The sequence below is a fragment of the Psammomys obesus genome, unplaced genomic scaffold (genome assembly GCF_907164565.1).
Source record: "Psammomys obesus unplaced genomic scaffold, mPsaObe1.curated_primary_1811, whole genome shotgun sequence".
Classification (NCBI taxonomy): domain Eukaryota; kingdom Metazoa; phylum Chordata; class Mammalia; order Rodentia; family Muridae; genus Psammomys; species Psammomys obesus.
The window spans coordinates 6,087,085-6,109,163 of NW_026590767.1; the positions used below are offsets into that span (position 1 = coordinate 6,087,085).

At 44.9% G+C, this 22,079-nt stretch overlaps 2 protein-coding genes across 3 annotated transcripts in view; one reads left to right on the forward strand and one right to left on the reverse strand.

Annotated features, from left to right (window-relative positions):
• The window catches only part of Dock1 (dedicator of cytokinesis 1), a 488,224-nt gene that overhangs the window by 228,511 nt on the left and 237,634 nt on the right, over positions 1 to 22,079 (forward strand). The gene's annotated exons all lie outside the window — the stretch shown is intronic.
• Positions 1 to 22,079, reverse strand: part of Insyn2a (inhibitory synaptic factor 2A) — a 54,959-nt gene that overhangs the window by 17,633 nt on the left and 15,247 nt on the right. Inside the window, exon 2 of the mRNA XM_055608816.1 lies at positions 18,048 to 19,209. Within this exon, the coding sequence (XP_055464791.1) occupies positions 18,048 to 19,204 (1,157 nt within the window). The 5' untranslated portion in view covers positions 19,205 to 19,209. The remainder of the gene's footprint in view (positions 1 to 18,047; positions 19,210 to 22,079) is intronic.

The window sequence follows — 22,079 nt, forward strand, 5'->3', positions numbered from 1 at the left end:
TGGCTTGTAGCAAACTCAGCACAGGACTCCTGCCAGCAGGGATTGTCAGTCAGGGTCTCTGCTGAATCTGTTATGCTCTGTGCTAATTGATCTTGGACCTTCCAAGCTCTAGGATTTGGCTTCACTGATCATTTTAAGGGCACATTAATATCTGGGCTGCAGTATGTGAATTGGGTCAGTTCTGCAAATACAGACTTAACAGATATGTTCTTCTTGAGGGCAGGAACACCAAGTGCCACTCAGTAATGCCCATGTTTCTTCACCCTTGGAACCCTTCCCATTAAACCAGGACTTGGAATGATTGTCTCTCTGTATCACTATTGTAACTGAGAAGAACAATGCCAAACTGCAGGCCACTAGAGCAAGAACTTCTTCAGATACAATGAAGCATAGATCTCTGTTGAATCAGAGCTTCACAGATACTAGAGTTCAAGTTACTAACCTAAAACTAAACCAGGACGTTTTGATCAGCTTTTTTTTTTTTTTTTTGTGGGTTTTTAGTTTTTATTTTTGTCTAAGAAGGTTCTGACTTTGTAAAGTGTTCTTTCTGTTTGCTTTCAGGAATCTACACTTTATACTGGGTTGTAAGTTCATTCTCCATTCAATAGTGGTCCCATTGGGTTATTTGGTTAATATGACTTAGACTCAGACTTAGTTTTCTTACTCTAGAACAACACATGAATCAAATGACAAATGAGAGCTAAAAAGAAACAGAAAGATAAACTGTGAATAGTTCTATCCTCACAAGGTAAACCCCTCTGGGCTCTAGTGGCAAACACAGTTGTACTGTGTCAAGATAGCACAGCACTCCCCTGTCTTACTGTAGTGACCTGTACCTTTTTAGTCTTAACAACAAATGCTATGGGGGCTGGAGAGACAGCTCAGCGGTTAAGAGCACTGACTGCTCTTCCAGAAGACCCGGGTTCAATTCCCAGCACCCACATGGCAGCTCACAGCTGCCTGTAACTCCAAGATCTGACATCCTCACACAGACATACATGCATGCAAAATACCAGTGCACATAAAATAATAAATAAAAAAACAATAGTAAATGTTACTAGACTTAAGAAAATAGGATGTAGCACCAGGGACAGCTCCCAGGCCAAGGGACAGTCTTTTAAGCAGCAGGTTAGATTTTTTTTTTTTTTTTAACACTTACATATGCTGCATGTGTGAGTATGGTCTCCCTACCAGTCCATCTCTCTGTCCACCTATTTGCTCATCTCCATTCAGGAGTGTGTGAATGTTATCTGTGCAGAGGTAAACATGCCTGTGTAAAGAGCGTGCATCATGCAAGTATAGCTCTAGTGTCAAGCCCCAGGCACTTCTCTCTGTTTAGAACAGGATCTCTTATTTGCTATGGAACAAGCACAGTAGAATGTTTGAAATGTTTGTGAGCTCCTAGGTATTTGGCTGTCTTTACTCTCCATCTCATGATCACTGGATTATGAGAGCATGCCAACAAGCCCAGCTTTTTACATGGCTGCTGGGGATTGACCTCTCACACTTGCAAGGCAAGTGCTTGAATGACTGATCTATGTCCCCAGCCCTCTGTACCTTTTTCTCTTGGCTCCAGCAAATGTTTCTAACTCAGAACCCAAATCAGCCACCCAGAACGTCTTTCTCCTTGATGATGCTCTTTGGACACATCCTTGTGTTGTAATGGGCTTTCTGGAAAGGTCCAGGCAACTAGACATGATTTGTAAGCTTGGTAAGGACAGGAAGCATGTGAGTTCAGTGGAATCTGGACAAGGACGAGCTGTTCTAGGGAAACAGAATTTAGACAAGCTCGTTCCACAGAGCACTTCTGGTGGAAACCAGTTGTAGGGTCACTTCGGCTTCAATATGAAACCTTATTTCTCAACAAGGTTTTACATCATTTTAAAAAGTGCCGTGAGTGTGGTTTGCAGAGAACAGCCTGCATCTCAGGGTGTTCCTTCTCAGAGAACCAGTGGATGCCTCCTTGTAGTGGCCATTATTACTTGAGTGCAGTTCAGCACTCCAGTCTCCCTGGCTACCGAGTGCTTTGATAGTAATTTGCTCCAGTTCTTCAGCTGTTGTTAGTAAAAGTCCCTGAGTATATAAATACAAATAATGTATTTTTCTACAAGTACATCCCCCTTCATAGTAGTACTATGTAGATTTGTGAAAAGGCATTGAAGACAGTTCCTGTGTGGGATTCTCCAGTTTTTTCTTTTATTGGAGCTGAATTATGAAAACAAAAAAACAAAAAAGGGAGGCACAAGGCTGAGCTGCTGCAGTGGTTTTTACAGCATCCCACAGTGATGCTAAAGGAAGAGTAATGGTTGCCAACTTCAGCTGAGACACATGAAGGGGCTGTCCTGGGATGTAGAGATTCCATAGGCCAAAGAATGGGAGCTACAGACTACTTGCATCTCTTTAAGGTAACAGGGAAGCTAGGTGGTAGAAAATGGGTGTGAGAAGTATCAGGGGAAGGTCATTGGGAGCTCCCTTCTACTCCCCATCCAAGTTGCTTGGTGTCTCTGGCACCCTGAATGTTCCAAAAGAGACAAGACCCACAGTCCTTGAGTAAAACAAGGTAAAGCAGAAGCCAAACACTGCTTGTCTTAGTAGAAGATCAGAAGGCATTAAAACTGAGGAAGGGGAGATGGAGGAAGAGAGGCAGGAGAAAAAAAGGGAAGGGGAAAAAGAAGGGGAGGAGGGAAGGAGAAATGAAGAAGAGCAAGAGGATGGAGAAGAGAAGGTAGAAGAGGAAAAGAAAGAGGAGGAGGGAAGAAAGGAGGGGGCAAGAGGCTTAGGAGAGGGCAGATAAAAGGAGAAGAAAGAGGAGGACTGGGAAAGAAGAGCAGGGGGAGGGAGGGAGGTCCACCATGAAGTCACTCTCTGTCTGTATTTTTATGAGAAGCAGAGCTGGACAAAGTTCTGAAGTCTCATTGGGAAATGTCTGGGAAGGGGAAGTTGGTTTTCTGGCATCCGCATGAACATTGATACTGTTTTGACTGAGATCTGTTGTTCTGGTAGCCACAATAATTTCTATGTCCCTATGTACTTTGCCCTGATAGCATCTGTTTGTTTTGTTTCATGGTACTGAGACTCAAATTCATGGCCTTGCTCTTCTAGGATGAGCTCAGCTCCATGGCAAGGGATTATTCTAGTCAAACATGATTGGAACTCCCAACAATGATTGGGCCTCCACCTACCAGGGAGGAAGAGATTGGTGGTGGTGGTGGTGGTGGGGGAGCTGCCAAAGTTTAGGAGTTCAAAGAGAGTGAAAGATGTAGTGAGACTATTCAAAGAAGGGAGGACAGGAAGAAGGGATGGCTGGAGAAATGGCTCAGAGGCAATAAGAGCTTGCTGTCCTGGGAGAGGACGCAGGTTCTGTTTCTAGCTCCCATATTGCAGCTCACAACCATCCAACTCCGGTTCCAGGGCATCAGGCACCCTCTTCTGACCTCCAAAGGCACGAGGCACCTCACATGGAACACGTACATACATGCAGACAGAACACCCATACATGTAAAATAAAACAAGCAGATATGAATAAAAACGAAAATAGAAAGGAAAGGTGGAGAAAGGAGGGAGATCTTAAATTCTCATCCTAGAATTCCCTTGCTCACTTGCCTTGGTGGTTATATCAGCCTTTGTATTCAGTCTGGTTTGACTGTAGCCCTCTGGAGAATCGTCCTATTGGCAGTGCCTGTGTGCCGTGGGTTGTGGGGGCCTTCCCCCAAGATCCTACACAGTGCAAGCGACAGCAAGTGACCTTGTAGCTTACTCACTGTCTTTTAAATGGTGTATTAATTTTCAACAAGGTCACATTTCTAGTGCTGGACAAAAGCATTTCGGATGACGCTAACATTGGGGTGACCCGCCAAGTGTGGTTTTTCAAAACACTAGTTACACAGAGTGTTGGAACTGTCACACTAAATTAACACAAAGGCTGTGTCCTGGTCCTGTGGGTATGGCCCTCAGAAATAGATGGCATTTCTTGCAAAAAGGAAAGACCATCGTCTCTGTTCTTCATGATATTTTATGTTCTTATCTAATTTATCCCTTAATTTTGATCTCTCTTTTTTCTTTTGTCTTTCTCACCTGGTGCCAACTTTTCCCCCCCCCTTTTCTTCTGCATTCCTGCCCAGCTGTGCCTTCTCGATAACTAAGCCATAGTTTGTGTCAGCATCTTAATGGGCTTTTCCACATAACAGTCTCCAAGTGACATTAATTAGAGGCACACCATACCTCTGCTATTGGCAAGAAATTAAATTTCAAAAGTAGTTGGAGTTGGGTGTTGTAGGCAACCTCACGGATTCCCCAAAAGCAGACCCAGCTTGTGTCTGCACCCAAAACCTCACTAGGAATTTGCCACATCATGTATTGGAAGTGTACCTAGTTTATATATTGGCTCTTCCGTTGCTAAAGTGAATTTAGACTTTCCCAATATATCCACAGAAACATCTACATCTGTTGTAAGAACTGGAGCCTATGTAGATGTAAGCTATCATATGCCAGGATTTAGGGAGTATATGATTAAAGCTTTGTGGTGCATATGTGTTGGGGTATATATGTTTGTGAACATATGTGGAAGCTAACATGAAGTGTCTTCATAACACCAAACCTTACATTTTGAGACAAGGTCCCTCACTGAATTTAGAGCTCACTGGCTGGCTAGTGAGCACAGAATTCCCATCTCTGTTCTCCTACCCTTCAGCACTGGTCCAATGCATGCAAACTACAGTGTCCAACTATGTGCAGTGGGAATTCGAACTCCTGTCTTCATGCTTGCACAACAAGCACTTTGCCCATTGCTTTAAACTTCTTAAAAAAGTTGGTTTTCTTGACCAACTCCATGGTCACCTATTGGTTAATCCAAAGTGGGGTGGGCCCTCTTAGTTCATGGGTCAACTATGTTTCTTTCCCTGGTAGTTGCCTCTCAGCTGAGTCAGGCTAGGCGGTTGAGTGACCCTTGCTGGGCCTGTGTCTCTAATCAGACAAAGTAGGTTGTTAAGGGTGAACACCAAGCCTGTGTTTCGAGATACATGTCAGTCGTCTCCACTGCTGGCAAAACTATTTGAGATATCAGCCCACCTCCTTAATGATGTGTTAGTGGGATGAAGGTTGATACCTGTGTGGATGCCTGTCAGGTGCCTTCTAAGCTCTGGAGAACCTGTCTGGAGCCTTTTGCTGGCTCTCATCTGCCCTCTACTCGCTCTTGCTGTCAGGGCCTCCAGCATTCAGTATCAACATGGTTATTCCATCCTTCAGTTTACACAACTGATGTCTAGCACATGGGTCCCAGGGGAGGTGGCAGTTAAAGCTTGTGGGAGCTTGGGCTGAATGAGCAAACAGAAATGTGAATGGACCAAGAAGTGATGTTGTCTAAGCTGATCATTGAGAGTGAGTCTGATCTGTTCCAGTGAAATTTACCATTGAATAACACTCTAGAAAAGTCCCTTATGTTTTATGGACGTTGGGCAGCAGCAGTAGTAAGTATGACAGAGTTTCCCTAATACAGTCACTGAACTGTGTGCATTTAGAGAACTCCAGCTGGTATTGGCTGTTCCATGAGTAGTTTCCTGTGTTCAGGCTTGAGCTACAATCCCAGCTCAACTAAACATAAACACAGATTGCCCACCTTGATCCACATCATCTGGTGGTAGGCACAGGGGAGGGAGGTCCTCTCACTGAGACCAAACTCCTTTTTCACAGATATTCAAGAATTTCCCCTGAACGTGGACATGTGAATTCCTGATTTCTTGCATGTGCTGTGTGTGCAAACATGTGCACATATGTGGTACCTGGGTATCTTCCTAAGTCACTACCTACCCACCTTTTACTGGTGTCTCTCACCAATTCATCTAGACTGGCAGGCAAGCTCCGGGGACCCATCTGTCTTCTCAGAACCCCAATGTGCTGAACTTCCAGATGTACAGTTTGTTCCAAGCCTGGCTTTTCTGTCCGTGCTGAGGACTCGAATGCAGGGCCCTGTGTTGTGTGGCCGGCATATTACCAACTTAGAGGTTTCTTAGCCTTTCCAGCCTGGTATCTGTGGCATAAAACAGGAGTTAGATCTGGTTGACTGCACCAAGGGCGATTTGTTTTGGGGGAGCGTGGGTGCCATGCCAGAACTCAGAAGAAAGAGCCTTCAAAGAACACAACAGTGTGTTCCATAGCATTTTTCCTTAAACTTGAAGTGTTGGAGAGCCAGGCTGGGAATTTTAGCATGAAAAATGCAGATATCCTGTTTTGGAACACGTTCCTAAGAAGCTGAGTTGGGTCTCTCTTCATCCTATTTGTCTTAACCTTACTTTTTAACCCTAGGATAGGGTGAAATCTTTAGCAGGAATAAAAGGGGGTTGGGTGGGAATTTCTCCCAAACAATAATTGAGATGGTAACCCTTAAGGTGCCACCCCACATGCATACCACATGCCATCTTCCTGAATTCCAGGATGTCGCCTGACAGTCTTGGTCATATCCACTTCTTGTTCTAACTGTTGGCTTTAAGAACTCTGCAGCTCTGCATCCCAGCATGCTTGCCTTCACAGAGTCCATCCATTGCTTGCTGGGTCTTAGTGTCCTGCAGGGCCCTTTGGTGGGTGCTGGTTGCTTGAGCTGTTAAGATGTACAAGGCCCAGTTTTCAAGTTGAAGGATGTGCACGTATGTTATGGAAGTAGATTTGCATCTCTGAAAAGCAACATCTTTCCATGGCCCTGTTTCCAACGTTCTTGCTAACTACCCCTTTTCCAGTTCGTCCCTTGCATCCTCTGAAAAGCTCTAGTGATCTGGGAATCCCCACAGACCACTCCCCTGTGCACCACTTGAGACAATTTGTTGGCCAAGACCGCGTCTTCTGCTATTCTTCCCCATGCTTTTCTCTGATCAGAAGAACTTAGATATAGCCTTTTTGCCTGTCTTTAACATCTGCTTCCTTGTCCCACCACACCAATCCTCATGGAGGATTCCCTCAATACCAGTGGCCAGTTTGTTTTTTCTGTCTTTTTATACCAGAATGTAGGCAAGGTTCTGGTGAACTTGCAGTGTGCAATATATGTGAGTAAAGTAGTGGATGACCAAGAAATGTTTTGAACAATGACTGCATGAATGGATGTATGAGCAAATGGAAAATATGCATATATATTCTTTTTGGGTCTAGGCACAAAATACCCTTTTGCTCCTGGATAATAGACTGACCAACTTTGTGACACTGCAGCTGGGGAAGGGATGCTAGTCTAAAGACTATTATCATCACCCCCTTTCAAATTTTTCCAAACAGGTAGAGATAAAGGTCAATCATTTTCTGTTCCTCTCACCCAGTTATGAAGATAAATGACTCAGCACCTTGTACCTTAAGCTGCCCTCTTCACATGGCTGGGAAAGGTCACTCATTCAGCCCACAAGCAATCTGGGTAAAACCACCTCTTCCTGAGAAGAGCCCTAATAAACTCCACAGTTTTCTGTAGACAGTGTTGACAAACAGTTACTGGCTTAGCGTTGACTCAAATGTGGTGACCCTCTCATTTTGGGGAGGTTCTGTGTGGACTTTCAAGTTATGCTATAAATGTATAAAGCTTGCATTTTCTGTAATGTATTTACACAATTGAGGATATACACAGTTGCAAAATAATGACAATAATGATACAAACAAGGCACTTGCCCCAGAAGGCACTAGAAATATCTATTAATAATAAGAAAGATGGCTTTTTAGGGCTGAGCAGAGGCAGGCTTGATTAATTTGTTTTCTGGGAGGAGAGCTAATGCTTAAGCTATAGTTTATTGAAAATTAATGAAAATGAATTTTTGGTGATACTAGCTACCCAAAGGGAATAAAAATTAGGATGTGAGTTTATGGTACCAAAATGGATTTCCTTCTGACTGCCATTTCTCCCCACTTGAATCCTATCCATCAAATATGCTGTAATGCATGGAGGTTTCAGTTTGAAAGTGTGGCTGTTCATTTGCAGGTCATGATGACAAAATACCCACGAGGGCTTTTATCTTTTCTTTATGGATTCTTTTGATGTATTTAGATTAGCTGAGTTGACAGTTTTAAGTGAGGCTTTTTGCTTCATGAAGCTTGTGTGCCTTTCCAGAGCTGATCTTGCCAAACAAATGCACCTGAATTCTGCTCTCTGAAGATCTAGGTCTTTCTATCTGAGGCAGGAGAGATGGCTCAGTGACTAAGAACACTTTCTGCACTTGCACCTAGGTTCAAGTCCCCAGCGTACACATGGAAGCTCACAACCGTCTGCAACTCTAGTTCCAGGGGATCTGACACACTCTTCTGGCCTAGGCCGCCCCTGCATCCTCCTTGAACACTGCATGCATGTGGTGCACAGACATGTAGGCAAAGCACTCGTATACATAAAATAAGATCCTTATCAAGTTTTCATATTTTTGGCGAGATGATTTGTAGAAATCCTTACTGTCCAATTTTGAGCCTAATCTGGGAATACAATCTATTATATAACTGATGAGATGTTGACCTAAAATTTTTTACTCCAGTTAGAGTAGTGGTACAAACAGCTTGAATTACAGCACCTGGGAGGCAGAGGCTGGTGGCTCTCTGTCTGCCCTATCTATAGGAACAAGTTCCAGGCCAGCCCAACTATACAGTGAGACCTATATCAAAAAAATACAATAATTAAAAAATTCATTTGTAGTTGGATAGTGCGTAGTTTGGCAGCATCCTTCCCCAGTGTTCAGCATCCTTCAGCATCCTAGCCCCAGGGTCTCTCATCCTCATAGTTGTTTCCATCTGGACTTTGAAATACATTCGGTGTTTATTTTATATTGTGTCAGAACCTTCTGGCTTATTGTTCACCTGCTTCTGTTTGTTGTTTTTATGTTGCACTGAGAAGTCTGTTTTGATTTATTGCTCCCACGCTGTTCTAATTTGAATCAACTTGAGGAAGTAAGAGCCTGGCTGTTGGGTAGTACTCACTCTGTGAGCTGCCCATGTGATGAGCTGTTTTTCTCAGGGAGAGTGAGCTTTGTGCCATTCCCCAGGCCCCTGGACTTAGACATCAGTGATATAGATTCTTTTGCAATGGTCACACAAAGCGAATTCCTCTTTGTCAAGATAAATCCTTAAAAATATACACTATTTGGGGAATGGTGGTCCCTGCTGCCTGTGGCACTGGACATGTTCTGAGTTTCAATTCTGTGACCCGAGAGAGTGGACACAGGAACAGAGTGTCTGAAGGCCCTTCAATCATGGCAGGACCTAGGCCTGCTTTGGCTGGAAAATGCCTACTTTCCTCCTTCCATGTTCAAGCCTGCTGTGCCCCCGTTTTCAGGGAACTGTGAAGTCTCATACAACCTACCTGTGAACTCAAATGCTCTGTTTCTCCTGACCTTGGAAAGCCTATGACGCATACCTAAGCTTCAGTTCTTTGATGGAGATCATCTGCCTCAGACTGCATTGTGAAGCCTCAGAAATGCTCTGCTTATTGTACCTTATTGAAGCCTCAGAAATTGCTCCAAGTAGGTACACTTGATGTGCTGAGCTCAGAGGGGTTCCATCTGGGGGCTCTTGCTCCCATGCAACTCTTCCTCAGACCCAACGGAAGGTTGAGTGTAGAGCATGTTTCCACTGCTTAGCAGAAATTGCATGAGGTTTGAAAAAGTATTTGAAAACCAGAGCTCATATTTCTTCTTCCTTTTTTTAAATCTGAATTCTGGAACACAAATCCATAAATTTCATAAATGTTCGTGTCATGCCTTGAATTGCTCATTTTATCTGCAAACGGGGTTTCAGAGTTGCCTTGTGGCTCACTGGTGAGGTACCTATTCACTGGCCAACTTGAAAGGCTGAGGAGGTATTTGAAAGCTATTTTGGCATTCTGCTCAGGAAGATTATTTAAATTCCATTTCCAGGTGTATGTGATACCTACACGAAGCCCACAGCAAGAACGGGTAATGTGTTTTATACACTTACAAATATATTTAGCTTTATTTTTACATTAAGGAGGGAAAGACTTATCATTTTCAAGAACTTGAGACGAGTATTTACAAAGCTATCTAAACATAAACCGTTAAAAAAGGCTTACCATGACCTTGTGACTGGGAGGGTCCTGGCATGCACTTTCACTTCAAAAATCACAAAAACAAGAAATACACTTGAATGTGGGGTGTGACTGATTCATCACAAATCTATAAAAGCTACATGTTGTAATAATAATAAAAAAAAAGTTTCCCTCTTCTTCGAATAGAATGCCACCTTCACCTCCAGCATCATGGGAAGGAAAAGGCACTGGGAAATATCAAGAGGGGGAAACGGAAGGGTAGGGGTGGAGGGTGGGAATTAGGATGGGATTGTTCTCCATGTAGGCAGATCAGTACATAGGGGTTTTCCTCAGTAAATTTTTATGAGTATTTTAAGATGGCTGTAGAAGTTGTATTACTTCTAGATAATTCTGCAGAACATGTTCTTAGGGCAGAGAGGAGCCTTCTTCCAGACAGAAAAATGTATGTCAGAAAGTCAAACCTCAGTGATCTGGCAGAGTCCAAGTTCCCTGACTTCCATCTCAACTCCCCATGACTCAGAAGTGAAGTTCAGAGCACAGTGCCTTGATTCTGTAATCCTCAGGCCCTCTTTATCCTCCAGAATAAACTAACTCATGTAACACAGCCAGAGGAGACACTCCACATGTTCTAGCCTACATGCTTTGACCTCAGGACAGCTTGTTCCTGTATGGTCATTTGACAGAGTGACTTCAGAGGAAAATGGGGTCTCCCCTCAGGCAACCTCTGGGTACGGGATTCCTATCTTTTATAAGCTTTCTGTGTTTCAGAAACAGATTCTTGCTTTGTAGCCTAGACTGGCCTTGAACTCACCATTCTCCTACCTCAGCCTCCCAAGTGCTGACATTACAGGTGTGTACCATCATACCTGTTTTCCAAGTGTCATTTAATCCCCAAATCCCCTGGGCAGGCAGGTATGCAGGCTGCAAGGCCTTTAGGTCTCAGTTACAAAGGAAGAGTCAGGGGTCCAGCCAGTTGGAGACCACTGAAGTAACTAGGGGAGGCCATGTCTGTGGGAATTTCTCTGCTCAGGACCTGCTGACTGCAGAGACCTGCTCATTCTGCTTTGCTGTCCCACTGAAATTCATTTTCTGGGAGGGGAATAGAGGTGCGGTAGATGCCGACGCACCACTTTAAAATGTTTTCAATTACAATAACTGAGATTTGTCAAGAACATTAGAAAGTAGAGCGCTGGCATTTCCATCCCTTGCAAATAGAGTGTGTTAAGGGATAGGACAGTATTTGGCAGAATTAAGGACCCCTCTGCCTCTGATTTGGCACGTAGCATAGCCTTCTCTCGATGCCCACAGTCCCCTGCTTGCCGGTGGAACATCATGCCAGAGCAAAGCAAGATACCACTCAGACTTACAGAATCCACAGGAGTATCTACTCTTAGGATCATGGTTGCTGCCAGTGACTGTTGATCACTGTCTCCCCCACCCTCTCTCCTCTGTTTGAGACCTTTCCCAGGGAACCAGGTTGAAGACTTGATCTTAATGCAGTGTGTTGACTCTATCAGGAACGCTTCATCATCCAATAGACAGTGTATAGCTGGGCTAGGCTGGGATCAATTGCCTGGATCCAGCTTTGCCTGGACTCCAGAAGGGGAGACCTGGGGGCCAGGAACTTAAAGCTTTTGATTCCCAAGGTCTCTGCCACAGCTGCCACAAGGATGTACAGATCCCATGCTGAGCCTCTTGTTTTATAACTTAAACAAGTAAACTGTCCCTTTTTGTTTTTTTCTGTTGTAACACAATTTTATTCCATTTGGGCTTGGGTGATTAGAGAAAATTTAAAGCGGTTTCTCATCTCCTCACAGGTTCTGAAATGCCTGACTGTGCATGTTCTGTCAATATGAGAAAGAGCCCGTATACCAGTTATATCCATCTGGCAACAACATATCAATGAAAAAAAAAAGGCCTATTATTACCACAAAGGTGGGGTACCTTTCTTACGGATGCTGCCATACGATTTACCATTTTGTGTTACACACACACACAGAGAGAGAGAGAGAGAGAGAGAGAGAGAGAATTTCAAAGTTGGGTATGTTGTAGGGGCCATATATGCTGAAGAAAAAGTAAAGCACGAACAAGCTGAATATTAGTTAATAATGTATTCGTCAAAGGCCTGAATTCCATGTGCTTGCTCACTGCTCAACTCAGCATCCTTCACTGAAAATATTCCAAATAGGAGCCCTCTGAGTGTCTGAATGAGTTACATGTCCTTTCTGTCTGGCAGTCACACATGAACTATCTGTACCCGAATTTTAGCATAGATTTCAACTGAGCTGAGATATTTCCAACACTTAACCATCTAATAGTCAACACTGCGGTCTCTGGTCTAACTCTCTCTCTGCTTGTGTAAATGTTTGTTGCAACACACCGTGACTGCTCATATTTGGATTGCTTGCGGCTGCTTTTAGGATAAAGATAGAGTGAGAATCATCTGGATATGGATTCCAAAGCTGATAATCTGCTGCCCTCCCCTCCCCCTGCCGCCCAATACTGGCTGGCTCTGCCCTATGGGAAGGGATTATGAGGTCCTCTAATGACCCAGGTCCTAGGACCTGAGTCCTCACTTCTCACCTATTTGTCTGCACAGAACTTTTTCTTGGTGGCTACTCCACTTTTCATGCTGATGAACAGGATAAATGGGTTTGTGGAGACATTAACGCAGGTCTCTGTACGGGATGTGTTAGCTCTGTTATTTATTCCTGTCTCCTGAGTCTTGAAAGCACAGGGATGCTCTCCTCATCGAGCCCCTGGCCTTGGAGGCATTCCCACAAGTGGATTTTTGTATGAGTGTCTGTGTGTATTTAATTTTAAAATAATATTGTTAGTTAGTTAAACCACAGTGTGCCCCAAATGGGGAGAACCGGGCCTCTGGCCACCAAGAAGCCACCTATTGCTTAGCTGAAGGATATCCTACCACAGTGGACCTGTCCCCCTGATGACATATTAGAAGTTCTACCCTTTATTCAAGCTATTAGACACTTTAGCTTGCCTCCTTTTAAGCTGTTGTCTCAGATGTTTTCTTACTCAGTATAGCCACAAAGGTCCAGCACTTCATGCCCGCTTTTCTATTAGCTATATTTCAAGTTCTGGTATGCTCTGGGTGGCCTCCTCACCTGACCCCCACTTCCCATGTCTGAGGGAGATGCTCACAAGGACCTGGCCAGTGAAGAAGCTGTCAGTCTTGGGAATGGTTGGTCTTGGCCTTGTGTTTAACATTTTTTAATATAGCTTCTCCCATGGGTTTCTGGTCTTCTCTGACTAGGAAGGCTGTTAAGAGACAGTGACTTATTAAGTCTCTAGAGCAAGTGGTTCTGAGCCTGTGGGTTAAGACCTCTTGTGGGGTGTCAAATGATCCTTTCACAGGGTTCCTATCATATATTATTTCACAGAATATCATATCAGATATTCTGCATATCAGATATTTATATTACAATTCATAACAGTTGCAAAGTTACAGTTATAAAGTAAAAATGAGCATAATTTTATGGTTGGGGATCACTACAATATGAGGAACTGTATCAAAGGGTCGCAGCATTAGGAAAGTTGAGAGCCACTGCTCTAATGTAAGGGATGGGTAAGCTGGGAGGCAGGAAGAACTGTCTCCCCACAGGGTGCTGCTGGGGCTGCAATGCCCTTGAGCAGTGAGGCTCTTCAGGCAGCTGGTCAGTGAGTTTCCAGCTCAGGAATCCCATAGTGGCTACAGAGAATTTCCACTGTTGCAAGAACTGGTTGCATTTTTAATTCCATATCCCATTTGCCCCATTCTCAACCTTTAACAAATACATCAGTCATGCAGGTACCTTTGTGACCTAGCACTTCTTGAGAAGCGACCAGAATAATACTGAGAACACTGAAACAGGCAGGGTAATTCTTGGCATTCATGCCAGCCGGGTGAGCAAATGCCGCCTGCGCTGCATAAAGCAGAGTGATTTGCGTGAATTGCCCAAACGTTTTTACAGGGGACTAAAAAGCATGATTGTGAGGCAATTTTTCCACAACCACTTCCTTACAGAAGGCATCCTCTTAAATGCTGTCCATTGGTCTTACCATTTTATCCTGTACCCACTGTGTGCTCTCTAGGCAGGGGGTTCCTAGAAAACATACCTAATAAGCCTCAACCACTCCTACTTGATGAAGACCGAACTGAAGCTCGGTTGCCTACGATGAGACCTTTCTCTGCCCAAGCCTTTCAGGCATGCATACAGGCAAACGAAATTAATGGAAGAGTCTCTCAGGAAGAACACTTGAAAGGGACTGGAAGCGGCTATCTGGTGATGCCCTCATTGCTCCATAGAGAGAAAGCCATTAGAAAGAGCGTGCCTGACATCCTGGATGATGAAAAGCCCTATCAAAGTTATAACACACTAATTACAGCCTAAGATATTTAGAGACTCCTGATCAGATGTAAAGATCGTCGCTTTCCCCTCACACCATCCAGACATTAACGCGAGAGAAGACCTGTGGCCCCCAAAAGCACAGTTCTAGCTCCGAGAACACTATGCGGATGTGTATATAGGATAGTCACATAGATGCAGTCGTGGCTCCAGTGGGCCCACTTCATTAGGAGATACTTCTTAATAGTGATGGTTCTTTTCCAGAGCCATTTTGTACTTTGCTTGGCATGATAGGTAAGTAGGAGCCTTGACATTAGTCCATTGCTTCATAGGTGTCTTACAGTGAGTAACCCATAGCTTTGAGACTATTTCCTAAGGACAACTTTGGATATTTTAACTTTGGATATTCTTTAATTCTTTGTCCCTTCACAGAAAGTGAATATGTAATGATACATACAATGATGGCAAGATGGCTTGATGGGCAAAGGCACCTGCCACCAAGCCCAGTATCTTACATTCTATCCCTATGATCCATGTCATAGTAGAAAGGACTGATGGCTGAAGGTTGTCCTTTGTGCCCTTAACCCCCAAACTCACACAACACACACACACACACACACACACACACACACACACACACAGAGAGAGAGAGAGAGAGAGAGAGAGATACAGTTTGTAATATATTAAAAATTAATCAGCATAAAGCAGAATGCATTTCCTGTTGTTTTAACTTGGGCTACAACCAAAACAATCATCTCTAGCCTCCATGAAGTACATAAGTCCTAAGAACCTCTATCTTCTTCCCTCAGGACCAAAGAGGTTAGCTCAGGTGATCAGAGCAACAGACACTTCTATTTTCAGGGCTTGGGAGCTGATGCAATTGCCTGACAACGCAGTATTTACACCAGGGAAATGGGCAGCTACTTTCCTTCCCCAGAGTGCTTACAGGTGACACAGTGGAACTGGCTATGACTGGCCTTCCAGTCTCTATGGACTCCTCAGGGATTCCAGCCTCATAGCTTCTGCATTGTCCCCTACAGGCTGCTGCACTCTGGACTAGTCCCACATGGACAAGGGAAGTGGGAAGTGTAAATATTAGTCAAATTAATGATCTTGTTCCTGGAGTGGGAAGAACCACTGTCAAGGTAGCCTTGGGCTTTGGAACTACTTGATTCCCTGTTACATTCATACAGTGGATTCCCTGAGGTGGGTGGGAATGAGTGTTCTAGAACTGATGTGTGCGGCTGCCATACTGTGGAACTGACTTGAGATCCTGAGCTTGCCCTTGTATGGATAATGACCTAAGCAGAGGTTTGTTTTAAAGGTGAGAGAGGGGACCACATCCTTGGCCTTGATATAAGGTGCCAACCCTAACATGGGTATGGCACTGCACAAACTTTGGGGTACCAGGGTGAAAGGCTTTTTGTGACAGGAGTCCTTTTCTCTTCTGTTTGGCACTACCAAGCTCTTAAATCCTGGCCAGCATGACTGGGGAGTGAATGGTCAAGCATAACCAACTGCAACTAATGTGAATTTATGAGTTTCATTGGGCACAGGTAGCCAGAAGCCACTCTACTCAACAAAGAATCCCAGGGTTTCCAGGGCAATGTTGAGTATCAGCCTTTGTGCTCAACATATGGGATTGTATTCATTACAATGGACTCAGACATAGGACCCTAAGTGTTCCTCAGACCCTCTTTCTCCTATCCAAAACCATTAATCAGTAAGACCAATACTTAAACACTTGCAGACATTATCTAGCTCAGCATTTGTCACTGGGAAGAACATAACTGAGAGTTGCCTTTGTAACTCTCACTCTCTATTGCATGATGATCAAAGATCCCACTTTCTAGGTGCAGAGATGAGCTACAGAGAGGTAGTGCCCTGGCCCAAGTCACCAGAGCCAGAGCTCCCATCCAGACATATGTTATAGGACTTGAACCCACTTGGCTGGGTACAGAGAGCCTCTAGGAAGCTAAAAGACGCCAGTGAAATAAAGTTCCATGCTTTTTCTGATAACACAAGGAAGCGCCTAGCTATAGGCATAGTTTTTCTTTCCTAGGGTGCTCATAGATGTTTCTGTTTGAGTGTGACTCCCAGTGGGGTATGCACATTACCATACTATATGCATCTAGCTTTATACCAGTTGATGAGGTTTTTTTGTTTTGTTTTGTTTTTTCCAACCTGGTGTTGCTGACATCCTTTTATGTTGCTGTCTGGCTCCCGTTATTACAAGCTATATCAAAGTCTAGAAATGGTTCCTGTGACCTTCTCTTTTTTTGCGAATTCCTAAGTCCCTCTTGCCCAGTGTGTGACTTTTGGATGTGTACAGATTCGAGAACAAATGAGTGAAATGCATGAAAACGGAGATATTGCAGTATTGAACAAGCTTTCTGCAATTCCACGGTATTAGAGTGACTACTAGCATCCTATCAGATTATATTAGGCTAGTCCTTATTTTTGTGGTCATGGCAACTGGAACCTTACTGTGTCAGTCGGACAGGGGGCGTTGGTAGTAAGTATCCCCATTTGTAGACAGGCCATCTGCTCCAAGGTAGAACAGCCAAAGTCAAGGTTGGGACAAGTACCAGGTGCCTTGCTATTGAAACCATTTCATTGGCTTCACCTCTCGCTTTGGAAGGCAGAGGCTGTTTCTTCTCCACTGCTTGTGATAAGCAAACTGTCTGAATCAATCACAGCAATCCTCTACAGGAGCTTTTAGTCTAGGGTGTTCTGCTGCAGTGACAATGTATTGCCTGGCTTCCCTTTGTCATGCTGCTGCCAGCTCACTTCACCCACAGAGTACAGGGGACCAGTCACACAGACAGGAAAGCTCATCCAACCTCCAGAACTTAGAATGGAGTGGATGAAGCAGTTTCAAGGGGTTGGAAAACAGAAGACTTGTCAGACCAGACCAAGGTTGGCAAGCCATGGGTACTGTTTTGAAGATGCACAGAGCCAGCCCTGGCATCCTTGCCTACAGTGAAGGCTGGGAGAGATTTGCTTCCTAGCTTGCACGCTCAGCAGCTGGTCAAGTCCAACAAACCCTTGTTGATGTTAGACTGTCCTATAGTCCAAAGGACACTCAGGACCAGTCATGGGTGTAGTGTCTTTCTCCTAATCATCTACAGATAGGGCTTGTCTAAAGAGGGGTTCTGCCTCTGTGTGCTCTAGGAAAAGAATAAAAACCAAAGACTGTCTATTACACAAACATTATATGGTCCAGAATGCCCATCCCAATGGCATCATTTACCTCTTTCTAGAATTTATTTTTCCTAATCCCATTTGATTTATTTCCCCCTACCTCTCCTTCTATAATGATAATGGTATTCCAAGAGTCAAGTGGCCTCTTATTTAGATATTGTGAACTGGCACATGCATTACAGTTCATCAAGATCAGAAACATTAATCTGATTAGATCACAAGGAAGATCCATCAACTCACTGAGTAGACAGGTAGAGCTTGCAACCCAAGGCCAGCTGGGTAAACACTCACCAATGGAATGAATGTCGGAGGCAATGAAGACCCTGGCCTTCAACACACCTGTGACCCTTGTAACTGGCTTAGCTCTTCAAACTGCAACCCTGACACAGAAATGCTGGCATTAGATAGACTCCTTAGGGATGGGACATAGGAGCTAGTGATGGGCTTGGGAGTGGTGAGCCTGCAGGGAATAGGATAGTCAGCATACATACCCTTCCCGGTGGGCCTCTCCTTTCTCCAGCTCCTGAATGACTCCCAGCAGCACTTTGATGGTCTCTTGGCTAGAGCTGATTAAGTTCTCCATCACCTGCAGCTGGGCCTTGAGGTCTACCACCTCTGTGTGAGGCACAATTTGTTGGTGTTCTTCATCCTCTGTCCCAGCTATGGGGCTAGGCTGGTTCCGCAGGGGTTGTTCACTACATTCTGGGGACAGGCACTGCGCCGGGGGTGAGCAGGCCAGAGCAGAACCTGTGGATGCCTGCAGTCCATTGATGTGAGCAGCCCTCCTCTGCTCCTCATCCGCAGGGCAGAGAGACCACTGGCTGGCAGCAGCAGAGTTTGACAAGCCAGGCTCAGGGGGCCTGGTACTGATGGCAGGCGGGTACACAGTGGCGACCTCTGTTTTAAACACCCTTCCATGGGTGAGTGGGGTGGGCTCCTCTGAGTCTGGCGTGCCCCTGTCGGGCTTAGCTCTCCCCTGCAGCTGGGGGATGGGCTCCTCAGAGGGAGGCCGAGAGTTCTGCAATAGAGCTTCAGGATAGCCAAGCACGCCTGGAGTCTTGCAGAGCTCTGCACAGTTGACCCCAGAAGGCTGGTCCAGCGCATTCACATGCTCGTTGGAATGGAAAACCAATGCTGTGGTCTTGTGAATCCTTCCTGCACTGCAAGGCCGTGGGTCCTCCATGGGTCCAGCCTCACTCTTTTCTTTTGAATCTGCTAGAAAGCCATTGTTCTGGCTTTTGAAGGCATCTGCAGCTGGCAGGCCCTTGAGACTGCCTTTCTTTCGGTCCAGCGGGAATGTCTGGTAACACTTGCGAAGGTCCGGTGAGGTCTGCACACCGGTGCTCTTGGTGACATTGGGGATGGATCGGCGGGCTGGCACTGTCATATACTTACGGTACGCCGCCCTACAGGACACAGCCTTGGCCTCCCGCTTCTCCCCCAGAGGTCCTGAAGACAGCTGTGTGTCCCTCTGCTCATTCTGGGCCTCACAGATATCCTTAAAGCGCACCTGCAGGGCCTTGTTGCGCTTTTTGATCTGTCGGTTGGGGTCCAGGGCATATCTCATCTCCAGGGCCAGGCAGGCCGCTGGCTCCACTTCCTGTTCTGGTGTCGTGAGTACGCATCTGCCAGAGTCCTTGCTGACCATGGTGCCTGCATGCAGAGACAACAACAGAGGCGTCAGTGGGTCAGAAGCACACATGCAAACTCGGCCGAATGGACTTCCAGCCAAATTACAGCTGCCGTCTTCCTAATTATTTTTAAACAGGTGAGGTCGGCCTTTACGTTAAGGAAAATCAGACAGGCGGGGAGTTGCTGGCAGGCACAGCATGAAATGCTTCTCAATATTAAAGCCTGCTTACATTTCCATGTGGGATACACTCGTTTTTTGTTTGATAGTGATCCTTGTTTCCCCATTAGACAAACCTGCTTTACTACAGTCATCAAGCGGCCCAATGATGCTGCCTTGTCAGATTTGCAAATTATCTTTTCACATGTGTGTCTCCACTCCTTAGGCAGATGGTTTACGAAATGCGACTTATTTAGTTTCGGATTTTTTTTTTTTTTACTTTTGAGGATGACGTGATTAATCTATTATTGGAATCCAATGGTTTTAAAGACTTACTGAAGATTCTAGGTCCTGAGTAGACAGACACTCGGAGGGACGACCTTACAGGCAGGAACCAGGGTCAGTCAACATGGACTCTGTGGTGAGCCAGCCATATCCTCCACAAGGATAACTCTGAGGATAAGTCATGGCGTGGAGTCCATGGCTTCTAGCAACACCAGTCATGTAGCACACCGTGGGTTTCCCTGAGTCTACAAAAACAGCAAGGCCATCTCTTTTCTGTGATTCCAGGGAGAATGGTATTTGGAAATTACTTAAAAAATAAATTATTCATTCTAGAATCAAATTTTGTGTTTTGATCACAACCCCTGGAAAAAAAAAATGACAACAATGGTAGTTGTTCTAGCATTTAAATGCTGAAAGAAAATAAAATCAGGAGGCTTTTTGTTAATCATGCAGATTCATCTTGGTCTGAGCTATTAAATGCAGCTAAAGAGATGCAGGTGGCCAATGATTCTCTGGGGAATACCAGGAGGGTAAGTGCCTTCCCTTTATTAGATAAGCAGATTCGCAGCTGCTCAGTGCACACCGAAGAACTTTCTTGGGGCCCGCACTTGAAACAAGAAAATACAGTGAAGCTGGGCCTGGTGGTGCAAACTTCTGATTCCAGCTAAGTAGAAAGCTGAAACAGAAAGCTTCGGCTACTGAGAAAGTTTAAGGCCAGCCAGGACAGATGAATGAGCCCTTGTCTCAAAATAAAGTAAAAGTAGGTGTGAGATAAAGCTCCACGGTAGAACATTTTCTCAGTATGTAAAAGGGCCTAGGTCCAGTTTTGGGTTTGGCAACAGAAAAGCAAGCCAAAGATCAAGCTACCCCTACTCTTTGTGAACTAGCCTTCTCTGGAGTCCTGACATTTGAGAATAAAGTGGCCAGTTTTTTTGGATGTGGCTTTACAGGAGGCTCTGGTGTCAGAGGTCAAGAGGTCAGGAATGTGAAGTCACAGAGACGAGCCAAGGTCAGTAAAAGCTGATTATCTAGCCCAGAGTACACAGAAATCAAGCTCTGTCCTGAGCAACGGGTTTACAAGGATGTTGACAGCGGTGGTAGTGTAGGTAAAACCCTACCCCAGAGACCTGGAGGAGACTCTTGGGATACACCATGGCATTGGAGATATTTGTAGAGTGGCTCCACGTATGTGGTCAGGAATTGGTGTCAACATTCCCATGACATGGAGGTACGGTATGTCAACTGTTGAACCTCACAAAGCAGGTGAGAAGCCCAGGCAGGCACTGACCCACCAAACCCTGAGTTGACAAAGTTTCCAACAGACCTAGATGTCCAACACACAGGTCCAGTGCCTCTCCCGTCCTTAATAGTGAAGGCCAGTAAGCATAATGACTCATTGAAGGAGAGGAGGAGAGGAATTCCAAGCCCTTTACTTAGGGGTATCGCCGACCCACTGCTTCTGCCATGGGTTATGCCTCTGCTACCTTACAAGCCCCAGTTTGGTGTTTACAGCATGAAAGACATGGGCAATTCCCAATTCTTCATGATAATGCTAAAAACCAATGGGTAGTTGTGTTTGGGGATACCCTAAAATCATCTCTGCAGCCTTTGGCTGCATTTAGACCAGGGTTACTCAGCTGCTGCTCTATGGGTAGGTTAGGCAGATGCCCTGCTAATGCAGAAATGTCTCCGTGCAGTGTAGAACGCTCAGCAGCCGCAGCCAGCAGCCCTGGCTTCTCCCAAACAGAGAAAAGAAGCGCGTCTTCCTCCCAGTGTGACAACCAGCAATGTCACCAAGTGAGCTTCACCATCATGACACCCATGCATTAGCCTTTCCAACCATGACTACCCAAGGCTTCCATGGCATTGTCCCAGGGTTATGTCTTCAGAATCAAGGATCTCAGGTACGTGCGGAGGATTTCTGCAGACCTATGTAATCTGAAACTCAACCTCTGGGACAGTTTTAGAGAGGAATAGAATAGACTAGAGGGAATAGAATAGACTAGAGATATGATACATGAATATCAAGGCTCATACATTGAAGGAGGGGATTATGCCTTGAGGGTGGGGCAGGGCAAGCTTGCCAGCACAGATAAGAGCTATCTTTCAGGAACATTTTTCGTAACAAAAAGAAGACATATACTAAAAAAAAAAAAAAAGTTGGTGTGGCAAAGAGAATTGGAAACTGGGGGCCATAATAAAAAAATTAAATCCTAACCCCAACTGTTATCTGTGTCTGTTCTTTAGCTGCTTGGCCATCTGGTGTGTCAGAGTGCATTGTACCATCATTCCGAGGGAGACCTTCATACTAGGGGAAATTTGAAAGAGAGAGCATTTTTACAAAAAGCAATTTACTAGTAATTTTTCAGCCTTTTCCCTGCCAGTCCTGAAAAATGTGTGTCTGAGTAAGTTTGTCCTGCCTCACTATTCATCATCAGCATTTGCCAGG